General features: G+C 51.7%; 1 protein-coding gene across 50 annotated transcripts in view; it reads left to right on the top strand.

The window, feature by feature from the left end:
- Positions 1 to 3721: 3721 nt before the first annotated feature.
- The window catches only part of LOC141576892 (uncharacterized), a 195064-nt gene continuing 182385 nt past the window's right edge, over positions 3722 to 16400 (top strand). For 15 of the 50 annotated variants that reach the window (XM_074360229.1, XM_074360225.1, XM_074360218.1 and 12 more), the window contains exons 1-9: positions 3723 to 3956; positions 5383 to 5761; positions 8984 to 9070; positions 9418 to 9578; positions 12461 to 12578; positions 12933 to 13066; positions 13473 to 13999; positions 14804 to 15469; positions 15777 to 15889. Coding sequence is in view for 19 of the 50 variants with exons in the window: in XM_074360245.1 (XP_074216346.1) it covers positions 6473 to 6514; positions 8984 to 9070; positions 9418 to 9578; positions 9869 to 9915; positions 12461 to 12589; positions 12933 to 13066; positions 13473 to 13525; positions 15305 to 15469; positions 15777 to 15780 (822 nt within the window). In the remaining 31 variants the exon portion in view is untranslated. Of the gene's footprint in view, positions 3957 to 5382; positions 5762 to 6378; positions 6515 to 8983; positions 9071 to 9417; positions 9579 to 9868; positions 9916 to 12460; positions 12590 to 12932; positions 13169 to 13472; positions 14000 to 14803; positions 15470 to 15776; positions 15890 to 16400 lie in introns of all 50 variants that reach the window. The other 35 variants (XM_074360241.1, XM_074360240.1, XM_074360246.1 and 32 more) reach the window with 26 other exon arrangements.

Below are 16400 nucleotides of genomic sequence, written 5' to 3'. Positions count from 1 at the left end.
AAAAAAAAACAAAAAGAAAAAAACTCAAAATGGCTTAAAGACTTAAATATTACACACGACACTATAAACTTCTCACAAGAAAACATAGGCAAAACATTATTTGACATACATCTCAGCAATGATTTCGTAGGGCAATCTAAGCAACCCAAGCAACAGAAATAAAAGCCAAAATAAATAAATGAGACCTAATTAAACTTATAAACTTTTGCACAGCAATAGAAACCATAAGTAAAACTAAAAGACAACCTATGGAATGGGAGAAAATATTTGCAAAAGATGAGACTGACCATGGCTTAATTTCTAGACTATATAAATAGTCCATACAACTTAATAAGAAAAAAATAAACAACCAAATCCAAAAATGGGCAGAACAACTAAACAAGCAATTCTCCAATGAAGACACACAGATGGCCAATAGGCATATAAAAAAATGCTTAATATCGTTCAATTATCAGAGAAATGCAACTCAAAACTACAATGTTATCATCTCACACCAGTCAGAATGGCCATCATTCAAAAGTCCACAAACCATAAATGCCGGAGAGGCTGTGGAGAAAAGGAAACCCTCCTACATTGTTGGTGGGGATGTAGTTTGTTGCAGCCACTGTGGAAAACAGTATGGAGATTCCTCAAAAGACAAAAAAAAAAAAAAAAAAAGGCTTATCACCTAATCCAGCAATCCCACTCCTGGGCATATATCCAGAGGGAACCTTCATTCCAAAAGATACCTGCACCCCAATTTTCACAGGAGCACTGTTTACAATGGCCAAGACATAGAAGCAACCTAAACATTCACTGACAGATGACTGGATAAAGATGCGGTATTTAGATATAACAGAATATTACTCAGTCATAACAAAGAAGGAAATAAGGCCATTTACAGCAACATGGATGGAACTGGAGATTATCTCACTAAGTGAAATAAGTTAGACAAAGACAAGTATCATATGATATCATTTATATGTGGAATTTTTAAAAAAATGATACAAATGGACTTATCTATAAAACAAAAAACAGACTCACAGACTTATAAAACAAACTTAGGAGTTTGGGATTAACAGGTACAAATTACTATATGTAAAACAGACAAACGACAAGGATTCACTGTAGAACACAGGGAAGAATATTCAGTATCTTGCAACCTATAATGGAAAAGAACCTGAAAAAGAATAGACTATGTATATGTACAACTGAATCACTATGCTGCATACCTGAAACTAACAAAACAGCTGTATAACTGAAACTAACAAAACATTGTAAATCAAACACGTTTCAATTTAAAAAAAAATTGATAAGCTCTAAATACCTTTATTCAAAGAAAATCTTGAACTCTTCCCTCTTACAAAATTTAAAATGGGTAGCTTGAGCAGGACCAAATTATACTGGATGGGCAGTTACATATCTTCTCCAGCACGTGGCCCATGCTACACACACATCGTGTTTTCCTACAGGTAAGAACAGCCCTGACTGCACAGCGAGCGACTCTTTCGGGGACAAGGGCCTCTGTGGCAGTGGCCTCCTTGTCACCGCTGCATCTCACCAGGAGGCCAGGGTTTTCAGAGGGGAGGGGACATAGAGCTCATACACTTCAAATTGACTTCCCGAAAAAACTATGGAAAAACCAAATTCACCTGCAGTGTAGGAAACATGAGCAGGGCCCCTAAGCAGACCGACAAGCCCAAAGTAAGATGGCCCGATGTTCAGATCGGAACCAGAACAAAGACCACCTGGCCCCAGTTAAATGACCACCACCTCACCTGCAACGAACTGCTCGTACTCAATGTCAGGGATGTTTCTGTTGAGACTTGGGAGGTCAAAGGAGTCGGACCAGGGATCGGGGCTCTGCCAGTGGTAGAGGTGGCCCCAAGGGAATAGCACCAGTACCGGCTCCTCCATCTACAGCAGGGTCTTCAGGAGGAAGGCAATGTGGATGCAGACGTTCCTAAGGAGGTTGAAGCCCTCTGGAGGGTTGAAGTCACACAGAAGGTACCTGGCTGGGAGCAAAGGAGAGCGGGTCTTCAGGGCCAGGCCTCTGCACAGGAATCCCGGCTTAGATAGAACAGATACAACGGGAATCCCTGCACAGCCCATGGCCTAGACTCCAGACACATTCAGCAGCTTCTGGTTTGTAAAGTGGAGGCACTGCCCACCCATCTCCATGTGGCCAATTACTTCAAGTCCGGGAGCAGTTGCGGAAGACATCTTGGCATCCGTCTAACACCACTAAGCACCCGACTAGCATCTGAGCACCCGTTCTCCAGGGGCTCTCAAACTTCTTGTTCTACAGAACCCTATACACTCTTAACAATTACTGAGAACTCCAAAAGGCTGCTATTTATGTGAGTTTAATCTATCACTATTTCCTGTGTTAGAAGTTAAATAAGAAGTTAGAGAAAGTGTATGAATTCACTTAAAAATATTAACAATCTACTGTATGTTACCATTAATACTCTTAAACAAAATATAATTCTATTTTTCAAAAGAAAAATCATTAGTGAGAAGAATAGCAGTGATTTTAATTTCTGCAAATCTCTTTTGGACTGGTGAGAGCTGAATTCTCCTATCTGCCTCTTCATTCCCTGTTTTGTGATATCGCAGGCCAGGTTTTCCCTGGAAAACCCCGCAGGAACTCGGGAGAGCAAGAGTGTGCAAAAGGCAGGTGACATCCCGGCGTTTCTATGAAAATGGTCTTGCACCTCAGGGGCCTTGGATACACTTTGATAACTGTTGCCCTATCCAAGGCGAGACTCTTCTACACAAGAGCCAGGCAAGGGTCCTGGATTCTGTAATGAGTTACCGCCACCACACCCCTCCCTTCTCTGTGTGTTTCTCACAAGCTCCATTACTGCAGATGAGGATGTAATCCTCAACTGGGGCCTCTAATCCCAGAAGACTGCTAACTTCAAGAGGGAGGGTCCCATCTACCATCCCTACACCCCGCATAGTTTATTTTGAGTCAAGCCCTAGATAACTGCTTATCGGCACTGACCCTTGTGTCTTTTTCCTGAGGTTGACTGAAGGAACCAACATCTGGATGGAACTGAAATTTCCCTGCAGATAAACAAGGCTGATAAGCCACCCCATTCCAACATCTGATTCTGGGGCTCTTCAAAACCCGGGTAAGGCCCCGCTTCATCTAAGATGGGTCCTCCGCCTGCCCTTCCCGGGGGGTTCTGGGAGGCCGCGGCCACCAAGGGCGACCCAGACTCGCGGCCCCAGCCCCAGGGCCTGAGGGGGAGGAAAGCTTGAGGCTGTGCCCAAGCCCTGACCCGCCCCGCCCCAACACGCTCCCCGGCACCACAGCCCTCCCCGGCCACCGCCCCAACCCCGATCCCACCCCGGTTCATGTCCGCCGGCCCCGCCGACGGCGCGGACGTACGTTTACCGTTTGTGGGACGCCGCCCCAGACAGGATGTCGGCCGCCGACTGACCAGGCCAGAACTAGTCGCCCGGCCGAGCAAGCCGCCATCCCCAGCAGCAAGCACCGCCATGGTCCCGGGCAGCTGCACACTTCCGGAGCCCGCTACCCGCCCCAGAAGCGCACGCCGGCCCGCGCAGAGCGTGGCGCCTGTAACCATGGCAACTCCGCGGGACCCTCCCCTAGCGCTTGCGTCGTGCGTCCTCCCGAGTCTAGTTGTGCGAGGGCAGAACTTGCGGAGCCAATGGGAGCCAGGGCGCAGCCAGGACGGGGGTGGGGGGAGGCTTATGGGACAGCTGGGCGGGGCCGGGGAGGGCAGGGCCGCCCGGAAGTCCTGACCTGCAGGTGGCGCCGGCCGGAGGCTGGGGCGTTGCTGCCACCAGTGGGCGGGGCAGCGGGGCAGCGGGGCGGGGGCACCCTCACCTGTCCGTGTGTGGGGATCAGCCTGGGCTCCGTGGCCTCCGCTTGCACCGGACGTGGACCCAGGCTACCGGTGGGCAAGATAGAGGACTGAGCTCAGGCACGCACGGCTGGCCAGGTAGGGCACCTGAAGTGCAGATCCGCCAGGCCCGCTGCCGGCCTTGAATACGCGCTGCTAAGCAGTTTCCAAGAAGACGGGATCTGTCATAAGAGGGGAGGTAGGGCTTGGGTACCAGATGTCGGGTTGGGTGCAGTCTCACAGGAGAGCCACGGTGAGAGGGCGCAGAGCGGCCCCTGTGTTGGCGGGGCTAAGAGTTTGGGGTATAGGGTCGGGGTGGTGTGTGCCTTTCTCTGTGGTCTCCTCACTCCAGAGCAAGGGGCTCTGCTTCCCCCCTCCCCTCACTGCACTCCCTGCCTTCCCCAGCACCACCTGGGGTGTGGTCATGTCGAGGCAGGGAAGGCCCAGGGAAGGGGCTCATTCAGGGGCAGGGGCCACTCTGCAGGGATGCTGGACCTGACAGCAATGCAGTGCTTCGGAACTCCCCTGGGCTGGGTTTCTAACCAGTGGGATGGAAGGGCCTTTCCTTCCTGGGGTGCATTTGGGGGAACTAGATACGTCATGAATGTCAGCCCTGAAAATGGAGGCTGTGCTACATCCATTCTTGGAAAGAAAAATCAGGCCCTTCCAGCCCAGGTGACTCAGAAAGTCAGTCAGCAATGTTCGGGGTCCCCAGTTTAGGCTTTCAATTAGAGCTGAGTGGCTCAGGAGGCCAGATCCCTGTCCGTGGCTCCAGGAGTAGGCTTTCTGCTGGGGGACAGGATCCTCACAAACACCTGTGTCTTTGTGGGTCACTCCCCTCTGACAAGCTGGGAGGCAGGGTGCAGTTGTGGGAAATCGTGTTTCCATGAGGAGAGGGCCACCAAGTGGTGGGGGCACAGGAGACAGTGAGAAAGAGTCCCGCAGCCTTTCTGGAATCAAAAAACTGGCAAATGTGAAAAAGTGCATAATTTGTTTTATTGAACAGGCTGCTTATGTACGTTTGGAGGGCCAGGTTCAAGGACTCTGCATCCCTCCAGGACAATAGCCTCAAGAGAAGAACAGACAGAGCAGGAAGAGATGTGGGGTTTCTCCCAGGAATGAGGCAGAACAGGGATTTCTGCAGATTTGCAAGGAGACCCCGACCGCTGAGCACCGGGTTACAACCCCACGTGACCCTTGTCGTGTTTGGCTTGGGCTCTGGGTCTGGCCTGATCATGTATTCTTCCAGCTGAGTTCCAGAAATTCAGAGGGTAGACTTAGAGAGGCTGCGTTTGGAACCCGGTGTGGAGACGGAGGGTCCTTTATCCTGAGTCCCCTCAGCCTAATCACTGTAGCTGAGTTCCAACACCACCCAGGCCCCCAGGGTGGCCGTGGAGGGAGAGCAAGCCTGGCAGGTGACCCAGGGGTCCCACTGCTGTGCCCCTCCCTTATCTTTGTTCCCTTTCACCCCGGAAGGTGTGATTGTCTCATGTCATGGTGACAAGCCATCTCTCTTCTCTGTCAGGTGGGATCCCCAACCCCGCTCAGCCTTCTTTCTGCATGGATGCTGAAGGACCAGGCTCACTTGAAGTTCTGAGTTTGAGCAGTAAGGTGGAAACAAAGAAACCAATGGAAACAAAGAAACAAGTCATTGTGGCAAAGCTCCCCACCACAGAGAAGCTGCCCTGAGTGGAAGGGAGGGTGTGGGCATGCCCATTTGTTTCGTGTCTCCCAGTGCTCTTCGCTTTCTTATTGCAGACCTGCATGGTTACAACAAAATGATCTGCAAAACTGAAAATATTTACTCTCTGGCTTTTACAGAAAAGGCTGACCAGCCTCTGGTTCCCGTACCGGTCAACTGATTGGAGTACCTTTCCAGTTTGGAAACATCTGGGCAGGCCCAGGTTTGCAAAATTCTTTAAGAGTAGTTATGGAGTTTTGCTTCTAAACATTTTTATGGCTGTATACTTCTGAGCTGAGGTTGTGCTGTGTAATTCTGAGCCGGGATTTTCTCAAACTGTTTCTTATTTCTTATACCGGACACCCCTAAATTCCAAGGGGAATGGGATGTTAAGGAAGCCATGGAGTTTAGGAAAAAGATACAGATTTCATTTCCATTTAAGCATCGATGTATCTCCATCCTAGGCAGTATCGGTTCTGTGGTATTGATAGGGGAACTAAATAGCAACCAAATTTATAGAAAATAGTGGGTCATTGGGTACACAAGTTCTTCTTTTCAACATTTTTGTAGTGTTTGCAGTTTAAGATGACCGTTCCTGAGAAACAGGCAGCCTCTTAGAATGAAATAGCATTTTCCCTGAACCATATTCAATTTTTATTTCGTAGACAGCAGGAAGGGCAATCACACATCCAACACTTGGGGACCTCAAAGATAAAACGTAACTTTCTGGGAGCACACTCCCCCCGTCTCCCTCTGCTCTTTTCACTGTCCCATTGTCCCTGAAGGCTCTTTTGTATCTTCTGCTCATGACTCCAGTAACTCTTCCTTCTCGTCCCTCAGCTGGTAAGTTTACTTTTCTACTTTGACCAAGCAAACTGAAGCCAACAGAAGAGAACTTTCACCAGCAACTCCCAGCACATCCGCTCGCCTTCTGATGTCTGTGACCTCACTCTCGCTGCCCCACCTCTTATTACAGGTGACATCGAAAGCCAGATCATCCAAAAGTCACCAGGGGGCCCATCCATACAATCTTCTCCGGGCTGTCACTCCCACATCCATCCTCTCTGTCACTACCTCATCTATTTTGTTCTCCTGCTAGTTGGCTCCTATCAGTATATAAAAGTCCATCCTCTTAAAAGAAACAAACAGCACTCCTTGACTCTAATTGGCCCCCACCAATTGCCACCCCATGTCTTTGCAGCAAATCTTTAATGAGTCGTTTAAACTCACTGTCTGCATATTCTCTTGAGCCATTCCCTTTGGCACCCACTCTGGCTTTCCCCCTGATCCCTCGCTCTATGGAAACTGCTCTGTCAAGGCCATCAGTGACCCCACGTTGCTAAATATAGTGGTCAGTTTTTAGTCTTCATCATGCGTGGCCCTTTGGCAGCATTTGACCCAGCTCTTCCATTTCTCCTCCCCCGTGTTCCTGCTTCACTTGGCCTCCAGCCCATCGCTCTGCTTTCGATCCACTGGCTGGTCTTTTGCCAACGTCTCCTCTTTTTTCCAAATATTTACTGCGAATGTGCCTCGGAGTTGGGTCCTGGGTCTCTCCTCTATCTCACTGCTATACTTTTGGTGGAAGCAACCAGACTTGGAAATTGACATGCCATCAATTTCCCGATTTGTCCAAAACTCCCTGATTGGCCTTTTCCATTTGGAACTCTCTCCCTGATACTCATATTCTTTTTCTTTCATTCATCTTGCTTTCACATTCATACATATGTTCTACTGTGTAAATTACTTTTCCAAATTTTGAATCAGTCCATACATATCATGTGAAATACTCAGATCTCTATTATTTCCACTAAGATGCTTATTCTACCTTAGAACCTTTCTGCATTTCTGTATTTATGTCAATAAAGTGAATAGTATTTCTACAAGCCTCATAGTTAAACAGTGTGTTAGTTTGGGGCTACTATGTAACATGAAATAATGATACATCAACATAGTCCTTTTTCATTTAATTTTATGTAACACCAAGATGAGGTTTTTGCACTGAAGACTGTTTCATTGAAATTTTACCTACGTTATGGACAGTCAGTTTATGTGAAAGCCCTCATTTCTCCCCTTTTCTGATATATTTTCCATTTGGCTATTATAACATATACCTTGGCATGAAATAAAATTCCAAATCCATTCACATAATAAAATTAATACATTTAAATTATATTTTTTAATGTTAAAAAGAAAGAAAAAAACCCCCAGACTCCTCTACCTATTAGGCATTTCTGTGGCAATATCTAATAGACTCCTTAATCATGACATTGAAGAACTGAGCTGATTCCAGCCCCTTTCCACCTGCTCAGCCCCATCTTGTCCCATCCCCTGTGGATGGAGAGGACATCCATCCCATTTTCCAGGTCCAGATGTTGGAACCATGTTCTCTCTCTCTCTTTCTCTTACACACACACAGACAGCAAATCCAGCTTGTTAGAAAATTCTGGCTACTCTGAAATCATTAACCACATACTCCCTGTTCCCCACCCTCCTAGGAGCCACCTTCAACCCCTTGTTGGACACCAATTAGCCTACTTCTTCCATCTTTGCTTTTCTACAATCTCATCCACACAGAGTCAGAGGGAGCCTTTAAAAGCATACATTGAGGGGGTGGGTGTAGCTCAGTGATACAGTGCATGCTTAGCATGCATGAGATCCTGGGTTCAAACTACAGCACCTTCACTAAAATAAATAAATTAACCTCCTCCCAAGAAAACTCAAAACAAAAGCATAAATTGGACATCACCCATCCCATCAAAACTCACTAAAAGGGTCACCATTCCATTAGGAGCCAAAGTCGTCCCAAAGTCTTCGAGGACCCGGCCTGCTCTGCCTCTCCGCCCACACTCTCCCCATCACTCTGGGGGCCTCTGGCTCCGGCTCTTCCTTCTTCCTCCGGATCTATTCTGCTTCAAGTTCATTACTCCTTGAGATCTGCCAGGATTGCCTTATTCCCTCCTGCCTGCCTCCCACCCCACAACAATCACCTGAGTTTGCTCATATCACTCTTATTTTTCCCCAAGCTCTTGCTACCCCCATCATGTTGCCTGTTTTCTCTGCTAAAACTCTGAGCCCCCAGTGATGGGGAGTCGTGTCTATTTTGTTGACTAATAAAGCCCAAGAGCCTTGGGAATGGGTATAGTTACTAGATTCCCATAAGTAGTAGGAGCTTATACAGATTTGCTGAATGAAAGCAGAGGTCCTGGTCCAATTCGATGGAGCACTTCTGTGTCCTGCTCAAAGATTAACTCTCCTTTCCTCCTGAGAGAGGGTGACCACTTCCTTGGTGATCAAAGGCAAGATCTATTTTCTTTATGCTGTTAACCTTAGGCGGGGAGACTGGGGGATCTTCATTTATATTTTAAAATTTGATTCACTCTGCAGTTTGTCTCCTGTCTATGTATCATTTTGAGAAACCGTTTATGAGTGATCATTCTTCCATCAGATTGAACAGGATCCAGGGGGAAGTACCAAGCCTGTCCCATCGGCCATCCTGTGTGTCATGTCCTGTGACCCAGTGGATGCTCAGCACGTAAGTGAACCAACAGGAGTGAGTGAAGAGATGGGAACATCTCATTATTGTGGTGGCTGCACTCTGTCCGATGCCTTGAGATTTGGGGAAGGGTTTACAACTGCGGAGGCGAGATGTCAGGTCCTCTGTGCTCTTCCTGAGTGCCCTGGCCTTACCCATTCCCCCAGCCCCCTCTGGGCAGCCAAGCCCAGGAGCTGGGCCACCGGCGATTGTGCTGATCAATAATCCACCTCACCCAATGTCCGGGGGTAAGAGCGGCCAGCACAACTGTTTGTAGACACTGAAGTCAGGTCCTTGGAGGAATTCCTCACTGAACAATGTTTTGGACCTTTTATTTTTCTCTATAGCCTCCAGCTGAAGAAACAGATTGCCTTAGGTACATGAAAGGTGAGGACACCTACTATCCCCATGGAGCGCAGGTGGGGCTGGGAGTCTGCTGTTTGTACAGCCGGTGGGCTCGTGTTGCTTTGGGCATCCCTGTGCCTGAATTCCTGCAGTACACTCGGTGGTAAGAACGGGGGTGCCTGGCAGGGAGGGAAGCGGTTCGGGGGACTACACAGCTGGGGAGACGTTAACCTGGGGTGAGCGGGAGCCGGCTGATGCATGGAATCTCGGTGCAGGGAACTCTCCAAACTCAGAGAGGTTCCCACTCCCGCAGGGTCCCTTTGATCAGGGTGCTAGGCTGTCAGCACTGCAGGGTCCCTGTGAGGATCATGGTGCCTTCAGGCAGTGGGAAGTGAGGGGTCCAGTGGCAATTAAATTAACTGTGCACCCAAAGCCAACCCCCGTCTCTTTCAGCCTGTTTCCTAATCTGCAAAACTGGAATGATGTTAACCATCCCGCAGGTTTGTTGATGGGCTGGGACACACTAGACTGCCAGGAGCTGGAATTCCTCTGTACCCTGATTGTAATCCTTCCTTCACACTATTTACTCTCACAAGTTCAGTCTCTCTGTCTCTCTCATTCACTTGTAACTTTCTCTACTGCTCTGGTTTCATTTGATTCCCACCCTCCTCCCAATCCCCAGATGAGTGAAATTAATTTCTGTGTGTCAGTTCCAAATTCCCGGGAAAGATGCTCTGTCCCCTCTGGATTGGTTGTCCAACCCATCAGTTGCAGTCAGAGGAGTGAGTCCCTCTGTGACCAGAGGAGGGTCTCTGCCCAGGCCCCCAGCCACCACTGTGGGAGCACATAGCTCTCCGAGGAAGAGGTACTGGCTGTGACTTGGTGTCACTAAGTGTGAATTTATCTCTCCTCTTGCCCCACATTCATCCTCCTAAACAAAGATGAAAATTAAACACTCCCGAGATTTGTGTCATGGAACACTCAGGGTGGGGGCTAAGAGGGCTGGATTCCCTGCTGAGTGTAAGGGGCTACAGTGACTCCCCAACGAGAGCCTGTAAAGGAAACAGCACCGGCCCCACTGGACATTAGGGTGCTGAGTCTGCGTGACATTGAGCCAGGCTTCTGACCACAGCTCAGGGGTCTGTTCTGACCGGTTAGTCTTTGAAACCAACCAGCTTTGGATTCCTCAATCCCTCCCTGAGGTTTTACCGGAACCACGAGCTTCTGTATCTCTGAAGACAGATGATGAGGACCCTTCACGTAAGGCATTTGCACAGCCCTGTGCGGGAATTTGTGCTGCACGGTCTGCCCGGCGAGCTGACCAAAGTTCGTATTTTACTGATCTTAGAAATAGTCTGGTTTCCTGATGCACTGTTTCACTGAACAAGCAACAGAAGCCACCTCTGGCTGATAAAAGCAAAAAAGGGACTTAATGAAAAGATACTGGGAGGGTGCATGGAGTGGCCCAGACCAGAGCCGACCCGGGGGCCGTAGGAGATGTTGGGGAGCCCCAGGCACCAGGCTGCGCAGGGTGCTACCGGGCCCCCTGCTGCCCCAGCAGGGACCCCCCCTCCTCCTGACACTCCACCTCACTGCAATTTCATCTCCCGGCAAGGCCAGGTCACACTGAAGCCACCAGCACAAACCTCAATGGGGGAGTTGGCCCCTTCTCAGCTGAGGGCGTGCCTGGTGTGGGGAGAGGCCCAGTTAGAGGAAGGCGGTCCCCCTACTGTTCCAAGTTAATGCGCAAGTCAGTGTCCATCACTCAGGAGAGCCGGGCTGATCGGACCTCATTGTGGTGACTAGGCCGTCTGAGTTCACGTATTACTTTTTAGGTTGGAAGGCCCAAGAGGGAGAAAAAGTGGAGGTTCTAGTACTTATTTTATATTTCCCATGTACCAGGTGCGGTAAGCAAGACACTTCAGACAAGGCCCATAACAACCACATTAATAGGCCACTGAGAAAGTCATGCAGTCAGGCCTCTGCAGCCCCGAAACCCGTGTCCTCATCAGTTCCGTAGTTACCAGTGGAAGTTGTAGGGATTTATGGGACTGTGTGCTCCTGTGGGGGCTGGGATGTGTGTGTTTAAATCCACATCTTCAGAAACTCGGCCAGAACCACAGCCACTGATTGTCTGCATGGAGGCAGAGGAGGGGAGGCTTCCAGCCTCTGGTCCAGCTCGTGTGGAGCTCAGAAGTTGCTCCTTCTGTCCTGAAAACAACACCAGAGCTGAGGGAGCTGCAAACCCACTGCTCTTCTTAGATCCACAAGAAAACTGAGGGGGAAAGCTGCTCCCAACACAGAGAGGCAGCCGGGCAGGCTTGGAGAGTCACAGCTCCCAGGGCAGAACCCGCTTTTGTAAGAACCCCGGGGGCAGGCAGATTTAACAGGTCCCTGAGGCCAGCTGGAGGCTCAGCGTGGGGAAGTCCGAGTGTGACAACTCCAGGGGGCCAGTCAGAGGGGCCCCCTGCTCTTTTTCATGCATTTTACCTCCAGGACCGTTTCCTGTTCTCAGAGTGAAGATCATAGGAAAACTCCTCATGGTTCCTGCCAGGAAAGGAAAAAATAGCTCTATTGAAATACACCCAGAACATTCTCTTCCATTGTGGGGGGTTGTGTTTTTATTTTTTTTTATGAGAAATTATTTTACCAGAGCCTAACCTACCTGGGGGAAGGGAAATACCTTCTGTGTCACCCAGATTGGGGTGGGGGAAAGAGACACACTTGTGGAGGTCACAGCTCAGGGCACAGGCTCAATGAGAACTAATCACAGGACTACAGATGCCCTGCTCTGTCCCGCTCCCCCAACACCTTACCTCCATGTCAGTAGGGCCCCTGTGTAATAACAGGAATAAAATTAAAAGAAGTAAATGTCTCAGGAGTGTCTAGGGAAAACACAAAGACAGCGGGGAGATGAAAACAAGGACTCACGGGTGGCTTTAGCCTCTCGCACGAATAGCTGTAGCAAACTACACACAGCCCAGCCCCAGTAGATAAACAGAAAACCTCACAGAAGAAACTATTTATTTTGGTTCTCTTACCCAGTGCATTCCATGGTGCATCCTCGCCTAGAATTGAGTGGAAGCAAGTCCATCTCAGAAGGGACATACCTGAAGAGAAATGGCTTTCCAGACTCTGAAGGGCAGAGAAAGCACCAGCCTGGGTTAGAGAAAGGTGAGGGGTGGGTTAGGGGGTGGGCTGCATTCTTCCCCAAATAAGGAACCTTCCTGAGGCCAGCACAGTGGGAGGGAGGGCCATAGGGTGGAAGCAGCCAGACTTCTTCCTGAGAAGTGATAGGATGCCTCCAAGGGACCATTCAGGTGCCCAAACTGTGTCCTGATGGTGGGAGCCAGTCGGTCTGCCTCAGAGCCCAGGACTGAGGTGGGCGCACAGCAGGCCGGTCTTACTTGGCCGGATCAATTTCACTTCTCCGAAACCCTGTGTAAAACATGAAGCGTGGACGACCTGGTGAGCAGAGCTCTGCCCTCAAGACCGGTTTCAACTCCTCTCTTCCCAGAGAACAGCATCTCTGAGCCCGTCCTGGGTGACCTCACAGAGATCACCCTAGTGGCCCAGGCTAGTGACCGGGAACATGTACCTTCCTGCAGCCAACCCCAGACGTCCACTGATGCATCATATACTGGCAAAGATGTGAGTTCCTGTGCATTGGTCTAACAGCAGAGACTCTGCCACAGGCCCAAGAGGTGGTGTGTGGGACAAGCAGGGGTGCAGGAGTGTACGCAGTGCAAAGGTGTAAATGGTGGCAGGGGTGCAGGGGCTGTGGAGGGTGCAGGCAGTTCAGGGGATGCGGGGGTGCAGGCAGTGCGGAAGGGCAGAGAGTGGCAGGGGTGCAGAGGTACAGGGAGTGTAGGGGTTCAGGAAGGTGCTCCGGCACGTGGCCAGGGTCAGAAGGCAAGTGCACATCCTCGCAGTCAGCCTGACCCCGGGAGATTAGTGCAATGGTCTGGGGTGGCGGAGGGGGCGGCGGCGGCGGCGGCGGCGGCGGTGGGTGGGAGGCTGCCCGGGCAAGCCGGTCGATTTCTTCTCTTCCCTGCAGCCTGGCCTGGGGGGGTGTTGGCCGCCGGAGATTCGCCAGATGTTGGACTCCAGGTAAGCTTGCTCCTGGGTGGTGGGGCGGTTAGGTCAGTGGGCGGTGGCAGCGGCAAGGGGGCGGAGCGGGGCTGCCCCTGGCGAACTGATGGAATAGCTGCCTTCTCCCGGCTGCCGGGCCTGGGAGCGGCCTCTGCTGCCCCAGGTCGCTGCACACACCTGTCCCACTCAGCAAGCTGAGTGGGGAGTGGAGGCGGTGTGGTTAAGGTGCAGGGCCCACGGGGATAGGGGGGCTGCCGCACGGAAGCCGGTCAATTCGCTCCGCTCTCCCCCGCTGCGGAGCCAGGGGCGGCTTCTGCTGCCGTAGAGGCGGGACGCCGGTCTCCAGGTGAGCTTGGTCCTGGGAGGCGGCGGCGGCGGCGGCGGCTGGGGGTTGGGGTCCGTTCCAGGGAGCTGCTCCATTTCTTCTCTCCCCCGCGGCCTGGCCTGGGGGCGACCTCTGCCGCCAGAGATTTGCCTGAGGTCCGACTCCAGGTGAGCTTGCTCCTGGGAGATGGGTGCGGTGCAGTCAGGGGGCTGGGATGGTGGTGGCTGCGGGGATAGGGAGGCTGCCCCGGGGGAGCTTGAGGATTAGCTCCCATGTCTGTGCCGCGTGGCCTGCAGGCGGCCTCTGCTGCGCCAGGTCCTGGGACAACCCTTTCCCACTTTGCCTGCTGGGGGCGGGAGGCAGGGTAGTCAGGGTGCACGGGTGGCGGGGGTCGGGGGCCTGCAGCGGGGGAGCGGGCACATTTGCTCCCATCTTCCCCGCGGCTTGTCCTGGGGGCGGTGTCTCTTGCCCTGGGTTAAGAGACACGTGTATCCTAGTCAGCCTGGCCCCAGGAGGCGGGCGTGTTACGTTGGGGGTGGTGGCAGCAGCGGCAGGTTTTCCCATGGAGCCGGTCCATTTGCTCCCATTTCTCCCCGTGGTTTGCCCTGGGGGCGGTCCCTGTTGTCCCTAGTTCGCCGGACGTCCATCTCCAGGTCAGCCTGCTCCCTAGAGGCGGCCACCGTGAGGTCAGGGGGCAGGAGCGGTGGCTGCTGTGGGGGTAGGGGGCTGCCTTGGGGAGCTGGTGGATTGGCTCCCGTCTCCCCGATGGCCTGGTGTGGGAGTGGCCTCTCCTGCCTCAGATCACCAGACACACCTGTCCCATTTAGCCTGCTGGGGGAGGGGCGCCCTGGGAAGTGCCTTTAAAGTGTGGGGGAGGCGACGGCAGGCGTAGAGGACGTGCAGCGCGGAGCCTGTCAATTTGCTCTCCTCTTCCCCACGGCCAAACCTGGGGGCGTACTCTGCTGCCCAAGAAGCCGGATGCCCGTCTCCAGGTCAGCTTGCTCCTGGGAGGCGGGCGCGATGCTGTCGAGGGGCAGAGGCAGCTGCGACGGCCGGCTGCCCCGCCTAATGGGGCCACTTCTTCTCCTCTCCCCTGACCTGGCCTGGGGACGGCCTCTCCCGCCCAAGATTAGCCTGAAACCCCACACCCGGTCAGGTTGCTCCTGGGAGGTGGGCGCGGTGACATCAAGGGTTGGAGAGGAGGGGGGTCTGCCCCTGGCGGGCTGGAGGATAAGCTCCCATCTCTCTGGAGGCCTGACGTGGGGGTGGCCTCTGCTGCCCCTCATTCCTGGGTCACCCTTCTCCAGGACATATTGCCCCGGGGGTGCTGTAGGCTGCGGGGGCGGCGGGTTGTTGGCGGGGGTATGGAGCTTGCCGCTTGGGAGCTGGTGGTTTAGATCCCATTTCCCCCGCAGCTTGGCCTGGGGGCAGCCTCTGTTGCCCCAGGTCGCAAAGCACTGTTTCCCTGACAGCTTAACCACCGGAAGTGGGCAGGATGTGCTGAGGGGGCGGAGGCAGCCGCCAAGGCAGCGACGGAGGGGGCTGTCCCTGGCCAGCCGGTCAATTTGTTCCCATCTCAACATTTGCTGTCCCAGTTTCGCAGGACGCCCTTCTCCAGTTTATCCTTCTCCTGGGAGGTAGGCTCAGTGCATGCAGCCCTAGGTCTGGGCTCTCCCCTGGGGAGGGGCAGAACGCTCTTCTTCTTCTTTGTCTTTATTCTTCAGCAAAGTGGTTACTGGCCCCAATTCTTAATTCTGAGAAAGTGTAGCCTGTGTTACGGAGGAGCTGCTGGACAGTGAGGTTTCTGGGCGGGTTTTCACATCAGCTGATGCCCCAGGCAGGCAGGAAATGTATTGCTTAGAGCTTCTTAGTCTGGAGTTGGGGGATGGCCCCGCCATCCTCACCATGCTTTTTAAAAATGTGTTACTCCCCTCTTTTTCCTAGGTGACATTTTAGGTTATTGGGTCCCAGATTGCTGGCACACTCATCCCTGTTCTCAAACATCTTTTAAACTTGGGTGAAGTGATAAGTTGGGGAAGAAGATGATTTACTGAAAGGTAAGAATACTTAAATTTGCATTAAAGCTACATTCTGTCAATCTTTCTCAAATGATTTTTCTCTGATTCTAAATCCATGACCTAGTGAATGTTGTACTCCTGTGTAAATCATTGATCTTCACATCACACTTGTTGAGTGGTCAACGAGATTTGTTATTTAGATTATTCCTGAAAGGAAAAGCTCAGGCTTTTGAGAATTCCTTGTCTGATGTCACCCAGGCAGTCACAGTAGAAGACAGAGCTGATATAAAAATCCCTCACCTGCCTGAACTGCAAAGCTTCTGGGATTACTGATCCCTGAAATGCAGGTGACTCTTGATGATAATCTGGGGGATGGTTTATATGATCAGATTCTTCCAGTCCTGTAAATGGGTTCCGTGGCCCCAGCCCCGGGAGAGCTGGTCATAAGGGCCATATCGTGAGGGGTGGGAAGGGAAGGCAAGGTCTAAGAGCTGGCATCACTGAGATTCCACACTCGCTAAACACAGACCCCAGAGCCTAATTGTTGTCA

The sequence above is a fragment of the Camelus bactrianus genome, unplaced genomic scaffold (assembly GCF_048773025.1).
Source record: "Camelus bactrianus isolate YW-2024 breed Bactrian camel unplaced genomic scaffold, ASM4877302v1 HiC_scaffold_43, whole genome shotgun sequence".
Classification (NCBI taxonomy): Eukaryota; Metazoa; Chordata; class Mammalia; order Artiodactyla; family Camelidae; genus Camelus; species Camelus bactrianus.
The sequence above is the reverse complement of the archived record's forward strand: the minus strand, read 5'-3'. Positions and strand labels throughout refer to the sequence as shown.